The sequence below is a fragment of the Homalodisca vitripennis genome, chromosome 2 (assembly GCF_021130785.1).
Source record: "Homalodisca vitripennis isolate AUS2020 chromosome 2, UT_GWSS_2.1, whole genome shotgun sequence".
NCBI classification, from domain to species: domain Eukaryota; kingdom Metazoa; phylum Arthropoda; class Insecta; order Hemiptera; family Cicadellidae; genus Homalodisca; species Homalodisca vitripennis.
In genome coordinates, this window is record NC_060208.1 from 225,054,168 (window position 1) to 225,074,132 (window position 19,965).

At 32.1% G+C, this 19,965-nt stretch overlaps 2 protein-coding genes across 2 annotated transcripts in view; one reads left to right on the forward strand and one right to left on the reverse strand.

Moving 5' to 3' along the window:
• The window catches only part of LOC124356014 (glutathione S-transferase C-terminal domain-containing protein homolog), a 15,666-nt gene extending 10,898 nt beyond the window's left edge, over positions 1-4,768 (forward strand). Inside the window, 1 exon segment of the mRNA XM_046807160.1 lies at positions 4,459-4,768. Coding sequence (XP_046663116.1) covers positions 4,459-4,731 — 273 coding nt within the window. The 3' untranslated portion in view covers positions 4,732-4,768.
• A 1,449-nt stretch (positions 4,769-6,217) lies between these two features.
• Positions 6,218-18,179, reverse strand: LOC124356015 (CWF19-like protein 1). Its single transcript, XM_046807161.1, has 9 exons — positions 18,131-18,179; positions 17,396-17,607; positions 15,561-15,673; positions 13,756-14,069; positions 12,881-12,948; positions 12,071-12,186; positions 10,011-10,155; positions 7,156-7,316; positions 6,218-6,413 (listed from the first exon to the last, which is right to left on the reverse strand). The coding sequence occupies exons 1-9, from the start codon at positions 18,177-18,179 to the stop codon at positions 6,275-6,277; spliced, it is 1,317 nt and encodes a 438-aa protein (XP_046663117.1). The 3' UTR covers positions 6,218-6,274.
• Positions 18,180-19,965: the final 1,786 nt, after the last annotated feature.

The following is a 19,965-nucleotide window of genomic DNA, read 5'->3' on the forward strand; positions in this document are numbered from 1 at the left end:
GAGTCCAAAATCTAAGTTTTGAAGTCTTAAAAAAAAAAAAAAAAAATTTAGACCTACCGTATCAAGTAAGTGGTTCCAGCATTCAGATCTTTACAGCCAATGTAGCCTACTAGGTTTTAGACCTAGAATTCTCCTGCACCATACACCAGCCCTTCTGTTGCTCTTAGTCTTTCGTTCTTCTGCTATCTGTGCCACTTCAGTCTCCTCCTATATTCTCCAATCTGTAACTCTATGCGCCTTTTTGATAGTCGTAGCCTGCTTTTATCAAAGCGCTTAGCTATCCTATAACTGTGCCTCCCAGGACTAATACCTGCAGCCTCTTGATAGCTTGAACAAGTTTTCATATAGCCTGTGTTGTTAAATGCTGATGGCTTCAAAAATACCCAGTTCAAGTTTTGTTTTAGATGTGTAAACAGTTTTGGGGCACTTTGACCAAATAAACATTGTGGAGCGCCTCATTGGCATTTTGAGTCACGACCGGCTAAACACCTAGTCAACAAAGTTTTCGGTGGAGAGCCTCTCATATAAAGGAAGCATTTCTTTCACTTACATTAGAGAGAGAGAGGTGTTTTGATTTTCAATGCATGTGGTTCAGGAGATCTTTCCATCAGCAATGGCTCTTTGGTAAAAACACCAAGATTCCTTCCTAGCGGACATAACTTATGATGTGGTGACTCATCAGTGGGGATTTACAGTGAAAGAGAGTGGCATATATTTGCCTCTTTCAATTTTTGGTTACATTACCAAGGTTTTTATGTATACCATTGTGGTAATACCTTGTTAGTTTTTGTATAACTGGTTCACTTAGGTGACCTCGAGATCGACCTCCAACTGGGTTTTTTGATTTTGAACGATCCTTTATAGTTTTCTCAATCCAGTGCCTAACCTCTTTGCAACATGATTGAGGGCACTCCACTTTTTCAATCTGGTTTGTCACCATAAATATTGCAATCATTTAGATGTGCAATTGTTTTTTGCATCGCCATCCGACAACATGGTTGTATATCTAAATCCAATGCTTTCCGAACGCCGCCACAATCTTTCTGCTGCCTCACCACCTCATTCCTGGTGATGAACCTACATAGTTTTGGTTACATACACCTTTGTGATTGTGTTGTACCAAGTCTGAAAATGCTCAGGGTTGCTAATTTTTCGTTTTTGCTACCTCACATATGTTACAAAATTTGGATATCACTTCAAAATCTATAACAAGACCTGTCAAAATTTCAATACAACAAACCAATCCCATATTTGGATGTGAAACCACGTTTCTGCCATGATCCGTCATAACTCACAGTTATGTCAAACACCTCATTGTCAGCATCTAAAGTGCCATAACACTTTTTTACTTCGAATCGGGCTAATTCCAAAACATGTTCCATTTCTGTTTTTGAAGAAGCGTGTAGGCTACTTATATGTTTTTTGAAACGTTCTATAATTCATTGGACTCATGTTCAAGGACATACAAAACATATCTAAAGCCCTATGCCCTTTGCCAATAGAAGCAATTGCTTTGACTACTCTGCGGTTTACGTCATAAGAACCTCTCGGAGTGTCGTTTGTATTCGTCGACTGGGACGTACAAAAGCTAGTCTCATAATCACAGTCATCACATTTTACATTCAGGGTAACAGCAAAACCTTTTATGCATTTGGTTATTACTTTTGACCTCTCAGAAAAACACATTTTACAAGGAAAAGAGCCTATAAAACTTTCAAGCTTCTTGGTTTCGACTAAAATGTATTCTGATGATTCGTTTTTTTTCTGGAATTATCTCATTATAACTGAGAATATAATGCAAATCCAGTAGGCCTACTTACATTTTCCACAGTCTCTTTCACTTACTTGTTGTTGGGACAAATGGTTGCATTTGTAACATGTTTGCATACTAACACTAGGTTGTGGATCACAAGTTTGTAGGTTAGGCCTAGGCTCAACTGGAGCTCTATTTCCATTGTCACTTGTATCTTTCCATCTTAGCGAAATCGCTTGTCTATTTCTATCACTTGTCTCTTTTTGGAGTTCTTTTTTTCGACCCATATTTGACTAAAACTATTTCACTTATTGTAGACACTAAAACACAAGAAACTGCACAATTACAATTGTAAACAAACAGAATATTTTGTGAAATGTTTGTTTGTGATATGCTACCATATGACTCAAATACATTTGATCAGCTGTTTGAGCAAAACAGTTGTTAGCTAACTAACATACAAGCTAGCCAGAAAGACAAACAAACAAAGATAAATAACTATAGAAACAAAGAGTAAACAATAATGCTTATTACATGTAAAGTTTCTTTGAAACCAGAAAATGTCGAGTTCACACTCAGGACATGGCCGAATAAAAATAAAATATTATGAGATAAAATATTATTTTTTTTAGTCATAAAGTTATGTTTTTCTGGTTTCAGAATTTAACACAGAGAACAAGAATATGTATAAATATTTTTTTTTCAAATTTTTGTCATTTTTTGCCATTTCTAGATGCAGAATCCCCTTAATTGAGGTCATATCTTGTTACTTTTTTTTATTGAAGATAAATAACCAATAAACAGAAATAAATACAAAAAAGTACATTTGTATATATTTGGATTGTAATAAAAAAAATTTTCTTTATAATGTAATTTTTTTTAAAATTTTCTTTTCACTTTGGCATACAATTTTAGTATGTAAACAATTTTATATTATTTTTCTGATGCTACCATCGGAAACAGCAACAAAACTAAACAAATTCCATATATTTTATTTTATTTTTACACAAAAAATAAGAAGTGTGGATGAAAAATATATGTTGTCCGTGCCAAATTTTGCCCTACATAATGTTTGAAATGCTCAAGAGAAATGTAATACACTTACTATTATTAGCATAAATACTTTATTAACTTTAGTATTATTTATAAAAGAAGAAATTCAAGCACAGTTAACACTTTTTTTTACCTAAATAATTGTTTTATTCAGTAATAAAACAATAAAAAAGGTGAAGTAACTCATCATAACCCGCAATGTTCTTATTAGACATAGTTTGTAACTTAGTAAAATATAATACACACGGAAAACACAAATGAAAAATGAAATAATGCAATGATTTGGAATACTAATGAAGTAGTATTTCACAATTAACACAATTTAATGGATAAAATAAGATAAAACAGTAAAATAGCACAGCGTCAGTTTGCTCGCAACATAAACATCCGAACTGACCTTCTTTTTATTTCACGTTGAAGACGTATAAATGGCTGGTCGTCGGCAAATATACAAATATCGTTACTCTATGGCTTTTGGATGAACTGTCATCGTTTGCAGCCAGTAACTTGCATAAACTAAACCATTACATATAAAAATACGCTGCGTCTACGATGTAGACGCTAGCACTTCTAGACATAAACGCAGCGTCTATGACGTAGACGCTGTAGCACTAAAAGGGTTAAATACTAGTATATACAGCTGCAAGGTTAGTTTACAATTGAGGCTAGTTAGTACATGTGACCTCTACAAGTCTCAAGTCCACATGGTTCACAGTTTTTTTGTACGTATAAAATTAAAGTTATCATTCTCTTTGCTGAGAGATAAGAACATAGTGAATGGATTTAAAGAATTTTCAGTACTGTGTCATATCACCTGAAGGTATTATATTCTATTGCTAGTTGTTTTTTTGTAAAAGATGTAAAGATGTTATGGGAATATACATTAGTTGATACGAAAGGATATGAAGAAGTCTTGCAAGAAAAGTATGAGTACCTTTGGTGTGACTATAGACAGGGAAATTCTACCTCTATCTCTGTGACAGATTATTATTGTTCATTTGTTGAATAATCATCTCCATCAGTTTTAAGATGCCTTGGTATTATGGTTTATACTTACTCTAAAATCTAGTGGTCTGTAAGGAGTCTTGCAGTTAAGATAACAATTATTTGCAGTTCAGATAACAATTGTTTGCTTTACCCTAAAAGGTGAAATGCAGTTCTAGTTTCTGTTGTCGTTTTTTAAATCTACTTTCTTGTGTTTTCTCTGGAAATATTTGATTTTGATGCTTGGCAGCTGCAAACTTTAAGTGGTCATAACCGGTTTTTTACAGCAATTTACCATTGCAAGCGGAGTAGAAAAAATATCCCTGACGATTTTCCTATCCATTAGAAATAATAAAAGTATTTAGGATGTGCATACATTATAAAAACATATTTTTAACTGTAATTTTATAAAATTTTATTTTTTTTTTAATAAAACACTATTTTGTGTATTCAATTTTGGTACAAGATTTTAAATTATCTCAAACCTAAAATCATGGATATTATGAGTTGTCACGTTAGATTTTTTAGATTATCTTATGGTAATATGGTCAGATAGTTTTTAATATCATATCCATATATTTGTTGTGTTCAAGTCTATAAATTTGTAAACAATATTGCAGTATGTAGATGTAGAATGGCAATGATTGGTTGTACTGTACTGTGCACAGAACAACCACATGGTGTCGTACCCCCAGAGTTCAGAGATGTCTCTGTTGTCACTTCACCACTACCTGGTGCTGGGTCACTGCGCAGACCAGACTCACAAACAGCTCTACGACAAGAGTGCCCAGGGAGAGAGATGTATGGCTATCGTCGACTACGACCGCTGCCTGCTGGCCCGAGAGAGAGGGTACTCCACTTCACTCGCTAAACTCATCCCACAAACTTGTAGTCCCAAAAACAACCTCATTGTTGGTATTCCAAACAATTTTGTATTCTGACATTTTTTCTATGAATAAAACGTTTATTTTTGTTACATTTTGTGTTTTTTCACCGTGTTGATATTTTTTCCACCACTGGTAAGTAACCAGTGTATTTTAGAGAGTAGTCCAATTAGCTTTTATTTTTGGGCTCAAAAGTTTCTGTATAGATATAAAGTGAGCATTTTCCTTTCCTACAGCCTAAAAGCAGTTCAGGTTTACCTACAGAGAGAGGACCTAGAAGCTGGGCATGGCTTTGCTGAAGAGCATGAGGGGTGGTTGGTAACAATGTGCTAAAAAGATTAGATTCCAGTTCAAGCATGGCATTTTCTCAAGCTGACAGTATGTGAGCCTAGCCACAAGTAAATCTGTAAAAGGTTATGAGTTTGACCTTTGGTGGTAAAAATAACAACTCAAAAGTAATATTTGAATTACGTAAAAACTATGACAAGAATACATAGTTAATTCCAGATTGTTTATTTTTAGCCTAGTAATTTGACAATTTAATGTTATTTTCACAACTATAAGTACAAATCTAATGCTAACAAAAATATATTCACAAATAAAGTAGTTCATTTTCAAACTTCAACTATGGTTAGTCCAGTCAATGACCATTTCCCCATATATTTATCCCATACAGCACCGATTTTCATAAAAATATGCATTTAGGTTCTACTTGTTCTCTTTTACAAAGTCTATCCTGTGCCGGGGGTTACTTTTTCCCTGGGAGTGAGTAATTTTTCATTGAAAATAAGTGCAGAAATCGATAAATTTGACTTAATTTTAAGCAACTTGTTCTATGAAGATTTTTCTGAAAATCAAAACTCTTTGACTTATGCTTGAGTGAAATTGTCGGTTTTCTGAAGGTTTTTCATGAATGGAGTGGAAGAGAGATGAAATTTTTTACTATTTTTTCCCAATGAAAGAATACAAATAGACATAACTCACTTAGTTTTGATGCCAGGAACTTTTATAAAAAATAAAAATAAAGGTTATTAAAGAAGTAAAAAAAACATTTTATGAGTTTTTCCCGAAAAATGCATTGGTTTTTGGTTATTGAACGTAGAAACTTTCCATTTTGGCATTTGAAAATACCAATCAACTTTTGAAAATACCAATCAACTTTCAACAAGCAATAATTCTAATTGCATTGGGTCTGCACATACCATAAATACGCGATTGTTTTTATTTTTAATAAGCTATAATTTTGCTCTCTACAGGCTTTTTGATTAAAGGCATATTTTTCCAGTTATTCTATCATTAATAATTTCAAAATGGTGGTTTAAAAAATGTCTTCAGGATCTTATACCGAAATAACAGAATTTCCAGAGCTACACTGACAGAAAAGTCATTGTATAATAAATTTTATTACTTTCACTTGCCATTAGGTTATGCCACCAATAAAGACATTTTATAATCAACTTTTATTTTGAACATAATACATTGTGAGTTACGTTTCTGTGATTAGTAGCTTGAATGACAAGTCGGTGGGAAAGTATTGTCACAGTAGTACATAAATATGTTTATTTGTACAAAAGTCATTTTATTGAAAAAAAAAAAACATTTACAGTGTAAAGTCAAATGGTTTAAACATTGCTCTGAACTTCAATGCCATCCTGGCCTCTTCGTCTTTGGACAATGAACAGTTTTTCCAATCTGCTCTCTCTTCCATATCCAATACTTGTGAACTTGCAAGAACTTCTCTGTAAAACATACAAAACCATTAAGTCCAGGATACTAAACAACTTAATGCTAAAATTATTTTCATAATAATAGTGATTGATCGATTAGGAAGTGCAGAATTTTCTCTTTCAATCTGGAATGTCAGTACTTGAAACAGAAACATATGTAAACTTAATGGGTTTCAGGTTTATAAAAGTATATGGTGAGTGTAAATTATTCAAGTCCATTGTGTGTTTATATATTTTGGTTTCTGTCTTGAATAATCACTTTCCAAGATGGAAACACTTCCAAGTGATTAGTGATTAGTTACAAGTGACTACATTTCCTTTCCAGTTTTTATACATCAGTCACTCTTCCTATCTAGTTCATTGAAATCTGCCTATTTCTTTTTAGACAATAAGATTTATTTATTAATTATTATGTTTCAGTTTATAATTAAATAACTCAAAATTATTATAAAGCTGAACATTTTATGATTTTATTGCTTGTTTTGAGATATGAAAACTTCACCTTTGCCTTAAATAATGAGAGTATTTAGTTTAACCTTATATAACGTAATGAGAAGTAAAACATTCTTTATTATGAGAGAAATAAAATAATTAATACTAAATATTTACGTAAACGAAGACAATGCGTATAAAAAAAAGCATGCATTATATAAAATGGGAACATCATGAAAAGGTGTTATGACAAGTAATCTCTATAATGTTTTTGAAAATGACCCATATTTTAAAATACCGGAACCTTAAGTCTGAAACTTACCTGCCGAAATGCAATGGGAAGTGTTTCCTGACCCTATGGTAAAGTCTCTCTCCACTCGGCAGCTCCACATAGAAGTAGGGGGTGTTGGGCTGGACGATCTGGTCAAGACGAGCATGAGGTGGTAACTCGTCCACACTGAACCCTTCCGCTTCTGCATGGTCCTGTACATGAATTGTGAAAGGGTTTAATAATTATTAATTAATTTGTAATGTATTCAAATATGTGGTTGAATTTACATAGTTAACTGAACTTCACCATATAGCACTAAACATTTAAGAATCACTTAAGATTTACAATACATTGGAGCATCTCATTCTTAAATACCCTGTAAAAATATTTAAATGTAAATTTTACCATTGGTTGTTAACATCTCCATTTTATTCAGTCAATGAATTTTTCACTACAAACAATTTATATTTCTAATTTGTTGTAGGCTTTTTGTATGTAGATATATTTGTATAATTTTATATATTGATTGTTAAATTTTATATTTATTGTAGAATTTAACACCTATTGTTGATTTTTATATTTATTGGGGACTTTTGTAAAATTTTATAAATTTTGTTATACTCTTGTTGCTTTTTACAATTGTTAATGCCTTATTCTGACTAGTTTTAATGTAGCCTGCATAAAAAAAAAACTTTAAAAACTGTCTCAAACCACCAAGTTTACATAATGTTGCTGTAAATGCTACTGTTGGACCTCTGCTTGATTTTGATTCTATTCAGTTTTTAGAATAGTACATCATTCATGTACTTTTGACTTGGCCATCTGGTGGCAAATAGAAAGTTTCAATACTTGTAGGAGTATTACGGAAATAAACATGATTTGATTTGTTCCATCCTGTAACACAATAATGCTATAGGTGAGTAGCTTTAGCTCAACAGGTTTAACCTAAAACATAAGCTTACAGATCATCTAAGATCAGTAAAAATGCCTGAAAATGTTTTAGGGGGAAAAAAACAAGCTGTGTAACTAGTCTATATTGACAGATACGCAAGAACGTAGCCAGGAAAAAATTTGGGGGGGATCCAGACAACTGATATTTTTCCGTAGTGGAGAGTAAGCCCCATTTTGTCCTTTAAAGTTTTGGCCCGTTTCTTTGTTGAGAAAGGTAAGTCAGTAATACTGAATAATTTAAATAATAATCATTGTTTACTAAGAAAGAAATTGAAACTTTGGAGGGGGGGGTTCGGACCTTTTGTACCCCTTTGCTGGATACGTCCTTGCAGATACGTATACAAGCTGCTGTTCTTTTAATATCTGATTTGACAATGAGATGACTATGATCTACACTTCACCTATATGACATTGCCACTGACTAAAACCTGAAGTCTTGCAACTATGCAAGTCCTAAGAAAAATTCTTGCAATAAGTGACGAAGCTCATTTTTACCATAATGGTATGTCAATTAACAAAATTACCAATATTAATTGGACTAAAACCCGCAAGAGTTGGACCCATCTCCTCTGCAAAGTGCCCGAGTTGCAGTGTGGTTTCTATTTTTGGACCGAAGAGAAAATTATCAGCTATAAAAAAGTTTGGGTCCAACCAGACAAGTAATTGCACATGAGATTTCATGATCATGTCATCTCTTGCAATGATGACATTGTTTAACATGCAACATGCACCTGATCCCTGTTTTGTTACTTTTCTATTTGGAGGTATCTTAAGAAGAGTACAATAACCCCCAAGTGCTCAAATTTATTAATTGTTTCAGATTCATTTTACAACAATTTCTTTACACATAAAGAGCCAGTAACTGGTACAAATTCCAGAAAGCAAAACAAAATGATGAAAGTTTGATCATTATGGACATTTTCATACACCTGGCAAGTGCATGTTTGAAATAAAGCCTTGTTTTAAAGACAGCCTCTCCGGAACTTCTGAAGAAATGTTTATATGGCGGCACACAGAATCCAAGTGAATTGCCCAAGTGATCTGGTCTCACATTCCGGAAAGAACAGCTAAGTGTGTATGAGGCTTTAGCTTGTTTTTAATTTGGGAAACATCAAAGATTGAAAAAGATCAAAAACTGCAAATAATGCAGGAAAAGCTTTATTTTAGGGAACATGCGTATGGAGCAGGGAAGAGCTAGACAATTTCCCAAAGTTTTGATTTTTACAAATTAAAATCTTTTCAATTTTCTTTAACTTGTAGGGGAACTTAAGGTGCACACTTTAATATATAAGATACCTAAACTTACACAAATTAACAATCACAGTTATAGAGCCATCAGATCCCCTTAAATCAAATTTGTAGTAAATTAACTTCACACACTAGAAAACTTGAAGGTTGCTATCAGCAATATGGTCGATTCAATATTAACTGACATTTTGAGGAAAGTGTTGGACAGCTTTATTGAGAGACTTGAAGAATGTATGGCATTAAATTAACAGCATTTAAATAATGTCATCTTCAAATCGTACATGTTTTCATTTGTTTTTATTATCTTTTTCATTACTTGAGATCTACTATATATTGTAAGAAATAATAAACCCACAGAAATGTTTATAGTCTAATGTGAAGCTATATTAATTTATAAAATGGCTTAATATTTTTGCCCCTTCTTACACGTAGGTTGCTAAAGCCTTTGCTTATCATCCTATGGAGTTGGCTTTGAATCTTGGTTCAAGAAAGGTGTTTCATATGTTAACAAATAAGTACCATAACTTAGCTGAAGTAGTGTGATCATAAATTCCACAGTAGAATTTTAAATCATCCACACAGAAAATTATAAAAATATAAATAATACTCATAATAGGTAGTTACATTTTTAACCAAACTTGTATCTTTGAATTAATGTTTCTATTGATCAAAATCCTTATAATTCAACACCATCCTTTTATACTTACCTCAAACACCATTTTCAGTTTGGGACTGACACTTTTAGAGACTGGTATTACTTGAATTTGTAAGTGTGAAGTCTTATAGTTCCGCTCGAAGAACACAGGTACTTTACCATCTTTGGCGTAGCATTTCCTTAGAGCATCTTGGAATCTGGTTTTGTATTAAGGAACAAAAGAATCAAGTATATTTTGAGTTAACAAAAGCAATCATACATATAAAATCCAAGAAGTAATTAAAACAATTATTGTGATTTGGAAACTTTTTTAAAGATTTATGAGGAATAGTTATCTCATGACTAAAAAATAACAGAACAACATATAACTACAGAAGCAAAAATTACAATAACCCTTCTACCCTTGAGCATAATATAATTAGTGTTGTTTAAATGCCTTTAAAATACTACCTAAAATTAAGAACACAACAGGTCCTTTTTGTGAAATATCTATGATAGAAAGGTTCTAAAGACTTCAAACTTGGTACATAGGGTCTAGCGCAAAAGGGAGCGAAGTCCTTTATGGTGGAACCAGAGCCGGGTTAAGGGATAGCTTTCTCCTAGAACAAAGCTCTTGTAAAAGATTGGGAAAATAGGATAAAATACTTTAATTGGAGTAGGGCCTCAGGATTAAGTCAATGAAAAATGTTTATCTCTCCTTATGCTAAAGGGTGGGCATCTCTCCAGATCAGAGTAAGGAGGATATAAGAATGATTATAGGGATGCTGACAGGATATAGCCCCCTTAGAAAACACCTTATGAAGGTGGGCCTTAGCCATGAATGCAGAATCTGCGGAGAAGCGGAGGAATCAGCAGAGCACATATGACTAAACTGTCATGCCATATCTACAATTCGGAAAAGATTCCTAGGGGCATATCTCTTCAGCCCCAAGGACATCAGAGAACAGGAACCCTTAAATGTGATCGGCTTCTGTAAAGGTCTCAGATTCTGAGGACACAAATATAAGTAAGGAAGATGAAAAGATCCTTTCTAGGACTATCGTTTCTTTTCCTTGGAAAAAAATTATGTGACTCACACAATCAATCAATAAAATTTAGTAAGAATATAATAAATAAAAGATACAATAGCATGATAACAGATACAAGTTGAAGATAATAAAATACAGTTACCTCACAATATAAACGGTTTCTATAATTTGGAATAGAAAATGTATAAAACTTTATGACATTATTCTTTAAGTTTAGTTGAAATTAATAATACCAACTACTTGCACTTTAATTTGATCCAGTTTGGTATTTTCTGGTACAATTAGATTATAATTGTGTTTAAACATTAGTTCTGGTAATTTTGAAATTAAACTATATTTGCCCTGTTTTGCAATATAGATACAATAAAATGACTATATTTTACATCATTCATGCACATTTAGCTTATGGTATCCAAGTAGAAGGAGCTCTATCAAATTTAACTGAAACAAAATATTGCACCTTCAAATAGTTGCGGTCAGAACAACGCTTAAACTAAAATTTGATGACCATTCTAAGAATCATTAAGTATAATGATGTTATACAGTTTATATATTCATAAAATAGTTTGAAATGTGAAAAAATGTAAGAATCTTGCCAAGATAACTTCGTTATGAATATAATACCACATATATAGACAATTTTCAGATTAGCAATCGTAAAAAAATATTTAACAAAAGTACAACATACCTTAGAATTAGATATAACTTTTTACAAAATATAATATGAAATTAGATGTGTTTTAAAACATTTAGTAAAAAGTTAAAAAATATCTTATTATTAAATCTTTGTACATTTTTGAAGAATAAAAAAAAATAATACTGCCATTTTATTATGTTGACAAGTATTTTAGTCAAGGTAATTTTAAATATTCAGACTAGTATATTATAATTTGAAGCCATTCACGTATTGTGTGTTGTTTTACTATGACAAAATTACTCTACAATACTTGAAAGTCTAAATTTGTGATGCCCATCCAAAACTACAGTAGTGTGTATAAAAGAGCTACGCTTTATACAGGGCTGATAAATGAACTTCAGGATTTTCACAGATAATTTAAAGTGACACTTGAATAAAGAAGGATACTTTTGAATCTCTGCAGTGACCGAGTCTGGCAGGTGAGCGGCAGCCTGATGGTGTGTTACTGGTAAAATTAACACATGACCGTCCACAAGACCTCCCTTTGCTAGGGCCAAGTACACCTGAAATATTACCACAAAACTATTTATAACACTTCTATCCAATTCTTAAATTTTGAGAATTTCAAAATGTTCTATACCTAGGTGGACAGCATCTGGGTGCCAACCCAATATACCACATCTAAATTCTGGAAATCAGTTGCCCTTGTCTGCTCACCACATAAAGTTTAGGTGTACTTTAACAGTAATTTAATTTTAAGTAATTAGACAGTAATAATCTCATCTAATAATCAACCATCTTTTATGTGGTGGTGGCAAGATTGGTAATGATAAATCCAGGAACTAAATACCCACCGTTGTTTTGAAGTGACTATTAGTGTGTGGTAATTACTAATACGTACCTTAAATAATGCAAAACTCGAAAAAATTGTGAAAATAAAGAACATATACATTGGATGATTACTAATGTATATCCTCTAAGGCACATAGCAAATTAATTAAATCTACAATACCCTGATTAATAATAACAGCTTTGGATAACTTTTATTTTTAGCTACCAGTATAGTATTCATTGGCGATGCACCTGTTGGTTTGGTGTATTTATGTTCCATTACAGCTCTTTTCAGAGAGAATATTCAGGCACACCACAGTTTCCTATTTAAAATTATTTTACCAACTATATATTATTATTGTATCGACTGTATAAACAGAAATTAACTTTATCAACAGGCACTGATGATAGCTGTAGCTAACTTACTTCTTGTCCAATGCTGATGACCAAATGTTTCTCCACCTGAGGGCTGGAAAGGCAGAACCAACATGAACCTGAGAACAAAAAAAAGTTGAAGAATTTCATAGGCTACACTACGGATCCAATAAACTTAAATTAGACTCTTTAAATACATTTGAAAACAAAATTCAAAGGGAATAAATTATATAAAAAATTAGAGTTATATGAATCAGAATAATGATAACCTAGTACAAAAACAAACATTGTAATAATGTATGCTTTATAATGTTTTATGCTTGACAAAGATGCTCCTTCTGGGATTTATTTAAAAAATATCCTGTTGATAGGTAGAGAGGATATGAGGAAAGTACTGTGTTTTATTGCCCTGCAGCAGCTGGTTTATCAGCTTAACTTGATCTCCTGACATTTATTAACAGTGTATTGAAAGATTAAAAGTACTGTTATGGAGATTTGCTTTTGTGATAAAACAACACTTGATGGAAATGTGTGAAATAATCCATTACCCATAAAAATCCACTTTCAAAAATAAACTTTGAACAATAAACAGTGTGTTGTTCTTAATAATCGTCAGTAAAACAGAATCTCAATATGTGACTATATGTTTACTAAATGATTATATTTATTTTCTTTTTATTATGAAAAAAAAAAAAAACTGTCATACGATGCTCAGTAATGGTCTGTCAATTAGAATTGAATGAGTGGAATAAGATTATAGAGATTTACTTTGATGAGCACAAGTGATTTTGGCTTTGATTTAAAAAAATCACAAACAATTTTAACATTTCATGATAAAATGTTTCCACACTCTCAGAGTATAATTGGATTCAAGATCTGTACTTTGTAAATATTCTGTTTATAACCATAAAGCGGACATTACTTACTTTGATCAAATTCCATTTTCGCTCGTTTCTCCCTGGGACCGTCACCATCACGTGATTGTTTGGCCGGTGTCATGTCGTAGAAGTACTGGTGCCCTGCACTATTGTCACTCGCACCGCTCACTGTGGCTGACAACGCTCGGCCCGTATACGGCAGTTCGGTCTGGTCTGTCGTCTGCTGGCGCAGCTCCTGCGCAGACATGATGTCCACAGGTGTCAGGCTGGCAGCGTACAACCACCGTGCGTCACCACCCACCTCACCCAGTGACATGAAGCGGGTTAGATGTGCTCCACTGTCACTCCCTGTGTCCAGATTCCTGTCAACCACGTCTGTGTCATAGGAACTCACAAAGCGACTTATATTTACATACTAATTTATAAGAGAATGGAGAAAATCTCTTCTACTAATTAATTAATGATAGTAAATAGTATTAAGCAGTGAGGAATTTTACAAAATTGTAAAACAAGTGTATAAATCTTCAGTGGTACTTTATTTTGATTAATTAATAGAGTTAAATAGACATTAATAGAGTTATTATACTTGACATTAAATTTATAGCTATTAACGTTTTTAGTCAAATCAAATCAAATCAAATCAAAATCTTTATTGTCTTTAGGCATACAGCAATTGACATGGTCATCATTTTGTGTTACAAGTCATAACTTGTCGTAGGTAATGTTTATACTGCTTAGGTAGGACTAGACTAGTGTAAATTGATAATATACTAAAACAAACATCTTTTTAGCTATGTAAAACTTATCTTGCTATACGTAATTCTTAAATTAAAACAACGTTGATAGATATCAAATAAAATCTTAAACTAAATCAATAACCTGAAATAAATAATTAATAAATAAAATATATAAATTTTACATACTTACAAAACATTTAATTCTGAATTTGGCACGTTTGAAAAAGCCAAAGTAGTGTCAACACTTGGGTATATAAAAAACACCTTAAAACGTGCACGGGTGTATGGAGTGCCAGTGTCAATGTAATGAGATGTTTGAAAATCTTCAATACAATGACAAAAAGTTTTAAAAAATAGATAATACATATATTATTGTCCCAAACAAGGGTTAAGTAACTGATATAATTTAAAAATTATATTTATATTCTGGATTTGACTTGAAACCGTATGAAAAAGTTAATTCTACCATGTGATGACTCTTTATGAATAGAAAGTACAGTACATGTATCAATAATTACAACTATTCCTCATTAAAAAAAGTTTACAATGAGATAATTTTGCTTTTACTCTTCTGAAAAATTGTGTTTCAACACTTACGCCACTTTATGAGGATGATATATCAATTCGTTTAGAAAAAATACATGTGTATTTTGTTGAACATGTTGAATATTATCTAAAAATAAGTAATAAATCATTTAAATTAGCAATGATAAAAATTTAAATTCAAAATAACCATTTTTCAGTAAAATAAAAAATTCAGAGAAATTTGAAAAAAGATATTTTGTTTGGAGATTATTTCATAAAAAGTTAGTGTTGTTTACAGTGTTTTAATTTATTAATGTAGAGGATTCTTTGTGTGCTTCATTGAGCATTGTTATTAAAAATTGTTTAAGGTCATTTTATGTTTTTTGTTTATTTGTATTATTTGAAAACAGTTTTGTTAGAGTGGAAATATCAGTATACTGATTTACAACTAAAAAAATAAATATTTGACAAAAAAAATAAAGTTATGTCCTAAAACATAAATGAATAGCAAAAATTGAAAAACACAACTGAAAAGTACTTTTGACTAATATTTTAAAAAAATTGTTTGAACCAAAATGGTAGACAAATTACCTGTATGGCGGCCTTTCATAAAATATACCTTCCAAGCCAACAAAATGGTATCTGGGTTTCAATTGAACTGCCAACCAAGACAAAAGTTCGGACCCTTTTGGGGCTTTCACTTTCTGAAAAATTAAACATTGGAATTAGCATTGATCTGATAGATTGTTAATCTTATGGATAAAAAAAGAACATGCAAAACAAAAAGAAATATATCATACTTTAGCACATTTTGATTGTAGATTCTTTTTGGAATTACAAGATGTAATTTTAGAATACAACAAATTCTCAATTCAATAAAGTACAACAATATTCACAACAAAAGAAATATTGAGAGGAATATCACAAATCTTCGTTTGATGTTGATACATACACCTAACGTACTTGAATTTGGGCTTTAAGTGTTAAAATCAAATCTCAAATCCACTGAATCTTAAAAAAACAAAATATTCTGAGATTTTCCGTGTCACTAATCAATGGATAAACGTCACATTAATGTTCCTCTACTTCCAGAAAAGTTGGTAAATCTATCAGGTTGCTGTCCTCCATGAACAGCATTGTAATCAAAATCAAATATCACTTCAAAACAATGGTTGAGATTGACTGTCGTCCTCATTCCGTATATTCAGTATTGCACCTATATTATGGCTACGCAGCATGTACAACCAACAAATATAAAATTTGGAATATAATTGTAAGCAAGTACTGTCTTATTATAATGTCTTTTTTATATAACTCCAGAAAACACTAAAGTGGCTGTAGTAACATCTAATCTCATAAATTACTTACTTATTATCTTCCTATTAGAGCCTTACTAATGAGCACTAGAAACTTTGAAGTTGTAATATGTCTTTTCATAATGTCATTGTAACATTACATCTATATTTTGCAAACATTAACCCTTCCTGTGCATATTATGGGAAATCACATGTGGTTAAATTTGCACTTATTGAAATAGTGATTGTATCTATGTTTGCAGTGATTTTTTTTAGTTTTATATTAAATTAATTATAAAAACGGCTAACCCAGATTATGAAAACTTTGTTTACAATTCAACAGTAACATTATAAAAAATATACAAAAATCATTAAAACATTTTATTTTAAATTTTTCCTACAATAAATTTAGAAACCTAAATTCAAATAGAACTTAAAAAAAATTAAAAAAGATTTTGTTATTGTATTGGCACACTAGGGGGAAGTGCAGAAATTTATACTAAGTGTTCTAAGGATTAATGTTTAACTGCAAGCCTCTTAGTAAACAATAGGACAGTTCTATAATCCAAACAATTAACTACTATTCTGAACTTTAAGAAATGAAAATTGAAACTTTGAGTTATACTGGTTTTAATTACAGTAACTATATAAAACCAAGCAAACCATTTTAATCAGTGACCAATGAACTTTGGTCAAAATGTGTAAAGCTTGTTTTAGAATAGTTGTGAAAATTTTTTTAGGTTTTAGCCATTTACAATCTTTACATATGTGTGAGACAAATCAATCATTCACTGACATCACTCATTCACAAGATTTTCTTAATATTTATATTAATAGTGACAGCAAGGACTTCTAGAATTAATTCATAAGACATTTTGAAGCACTTTGTGAAAGCTTGCAGCCATTTAGTATTCATTACAACTATTCTAATAAGTTTTCAAACAAAAAACTTTGAGTGTACAACTAACCAAAACTATGTAAATACTACATTTTAAGTTAAGGCCTTTCATAGAGAATAGCACTTTTGAGAACCATTGCGCTTTATCAACACAACACGAACAAAAAAAAAAAACATCTTAAAGCGCATTAATTTTTCTCTAATATTAAAAATCAGTTACATTAGCAACTTACAGCATTTTCATCGCGTTGCAACACTCCCTGGGGCCATTGGGACGTAAGCAGTATGTCGATGCCCCGATACGAGGGTTGGCCCTTGATACACGAGTCTCGTACTCTCGTCACATCGGCTGCCGTGAAACTGCAGGCCGAACTATCTGAGTCCTCCAGTCCACTCACGTAGGCTAGCTTTAGGCCTCCACTTGTGCTGAACACGCCGCGTTTTCCTACAGGTTAGCAACAAAGAAAGGACATTTAATCTAATGGTCACATATAAACACACCTAATTTTATTAAATAAAACCACAAATAATTTCTAAGTAAATGTAGACAATTTTCTTTTACAAAGCCAACCAATATTAGTTAAAATAGGATTCAGGTTACAGAACAAATAACCTGCTAATTAAAAGTATAGCTCCCTAAACTGTAATCACAGTGCAACCTTCATTAAGTTGGACTAGCTGGGACATTACAAAAATCCGGGTTAAACGGAGAATGTTGAAAAAATGGGATGAAGCCAACGCAATACATTGTGAGGAGATGCAAGCTTATTGAGGCTTCATACATAAAATTAGCAGAACAACCGTTAAGTTGAGGTAAGGCCACTTTAGGTAACAATATTAAAAAAAGAACTAACTACGAACCTAAAAAGATTTTAATAACAAAAAAACCTCAACCTACAAAATTTGTACATATACCATGACAATAAGGTCTAAGACCAAAACATAGGGCTGGAACGGTTTGCCTTTACCCCTTTCTTCCTGACCATCGCCATCCTGTCCCATTGTTTCAGATGACATGCCATCATGCTGACATTGACCTTCTTGTTAGAATCCAACACACAGTCAAGAATCAAAAATCAAGAAATCTTTATTGTCTTTAAGCACTTGACAATGCAATGGACAACGTCACTTTTTATTATATCTAAAAGGCCTACTCCTATCACACCTTTAAAATCCCATAATACAAGTGTAATGATTAGACAGTAAGTCAAAGTAAATTTTATATGAACATGTGAATAACGCCACAATTTGGTCATTAAAAAGAAAATAAAAGTAAAAATGGTATTAGCAGCATCTTGTTAAATATATATAACATATCTAAAACATTATATACAGAATAAATTAAATAGTAAATAAAAACAATACACATATAACAATAAAACAATAAAAAGTAACAATAAATAGATAACAATGCAACAATTTAAAATTAACAATAAAATAGGTTTAACAACAATAAATAAATAACAAGAAATAACTATCAACAAAATCATAACTATTAAAAAATTAAAGTACTAATATCACAGGTTAAGTAGTCATTTTAAAGAATAAAATGTGTTATCAACAAGCCAATTACTCGCAACATTTTTAAATCTACTGATAGACACATGCCATGCTTTTTCAGGAAGTTTATTAAAAAGTTTAATCTTCATATAAATAAAAGTGCCTTTGGTTTTCTCCAATCGAACATTCATCTGTTCAAGCATATATTTTTTTCTTGTGCAGTAGGAGTGTATTTCTTGTCTACTAATAAAACAGTCTAATTAATTGTTCTTTGATACTTAAGTGGTGTCAGTAGGGTTTCACCTGTGCTTGTGTGACATGTGATTGTGCTCTTGACTTTTTGTGCTAGTGACTTTTGCTCGGGACTTGCATCCTGTGCAGTGACAATGCTTGGAATGGACTCCAAGCAGCTTTCGGGTATGTTTGAACCCTTTATCTTGTTTTCTTTATTATTTCATCTATTAACACATTCACTGCTAAGCATTTGAGTATTAGCGAAACCCCGGTGCTAATTTTTTAAAATTTGTTTAATTAGAAGATATAACTTGCAGAAGTGACATAAAAGCATAAAAGATTATTTTTTGACATATATTTACATTTTTTTGACATCATTATACTGCGGGACCGATGGGTCCCGTCAGCATGGACCAATGCCCATTGAACCTGAAAATGACATATTTACAAGAACCTGATTTATTACAAGAACTATTGTATTATTTAGGGGTGTAACACGTAACCTTATGACTGTTGATGGTAGTAAAGACAAGAAATTAGGCATTATGTTCCCAAGACTCTTAAAATTATGTAATATGTTGCGGGACCGATGGGTCCCGTTGTCCTGGCTACAGGTCTTCGTTGATTTATACATGAGTGCCCACTCTAAAACAAGATAATTTTCACTGAAAGGCACTAATAGTATATCATTTTATTATTTACAACCATCCCCTCCCTTCTTTGTAGTTTTTAACACGTCTTATTTACAATATGTACATCATACCAAACACTTTTTGTTATTGTGCATCTTATTGTCATGGCACTTGTTATATCATCACGATTCATTGGTAATGTATTACAAACTACTTTGGGGTCTCTAGATGTCCCAGCCATTGTTTATTTCGCTAACAACAATCACGAAATAATAGCAAACACAGCACTAGATGAAAACAACTATAGTTAGCTGAACCGAGAAACTATGCACACTAGAACAAAGAACGAAAACCGGCCCAACACGCTCACGCTATCAGAAAGGACCTCTTTGCAGTGCTGCGTAAACAGTGCCAAAAGCAAAACAACAATGCCCAGC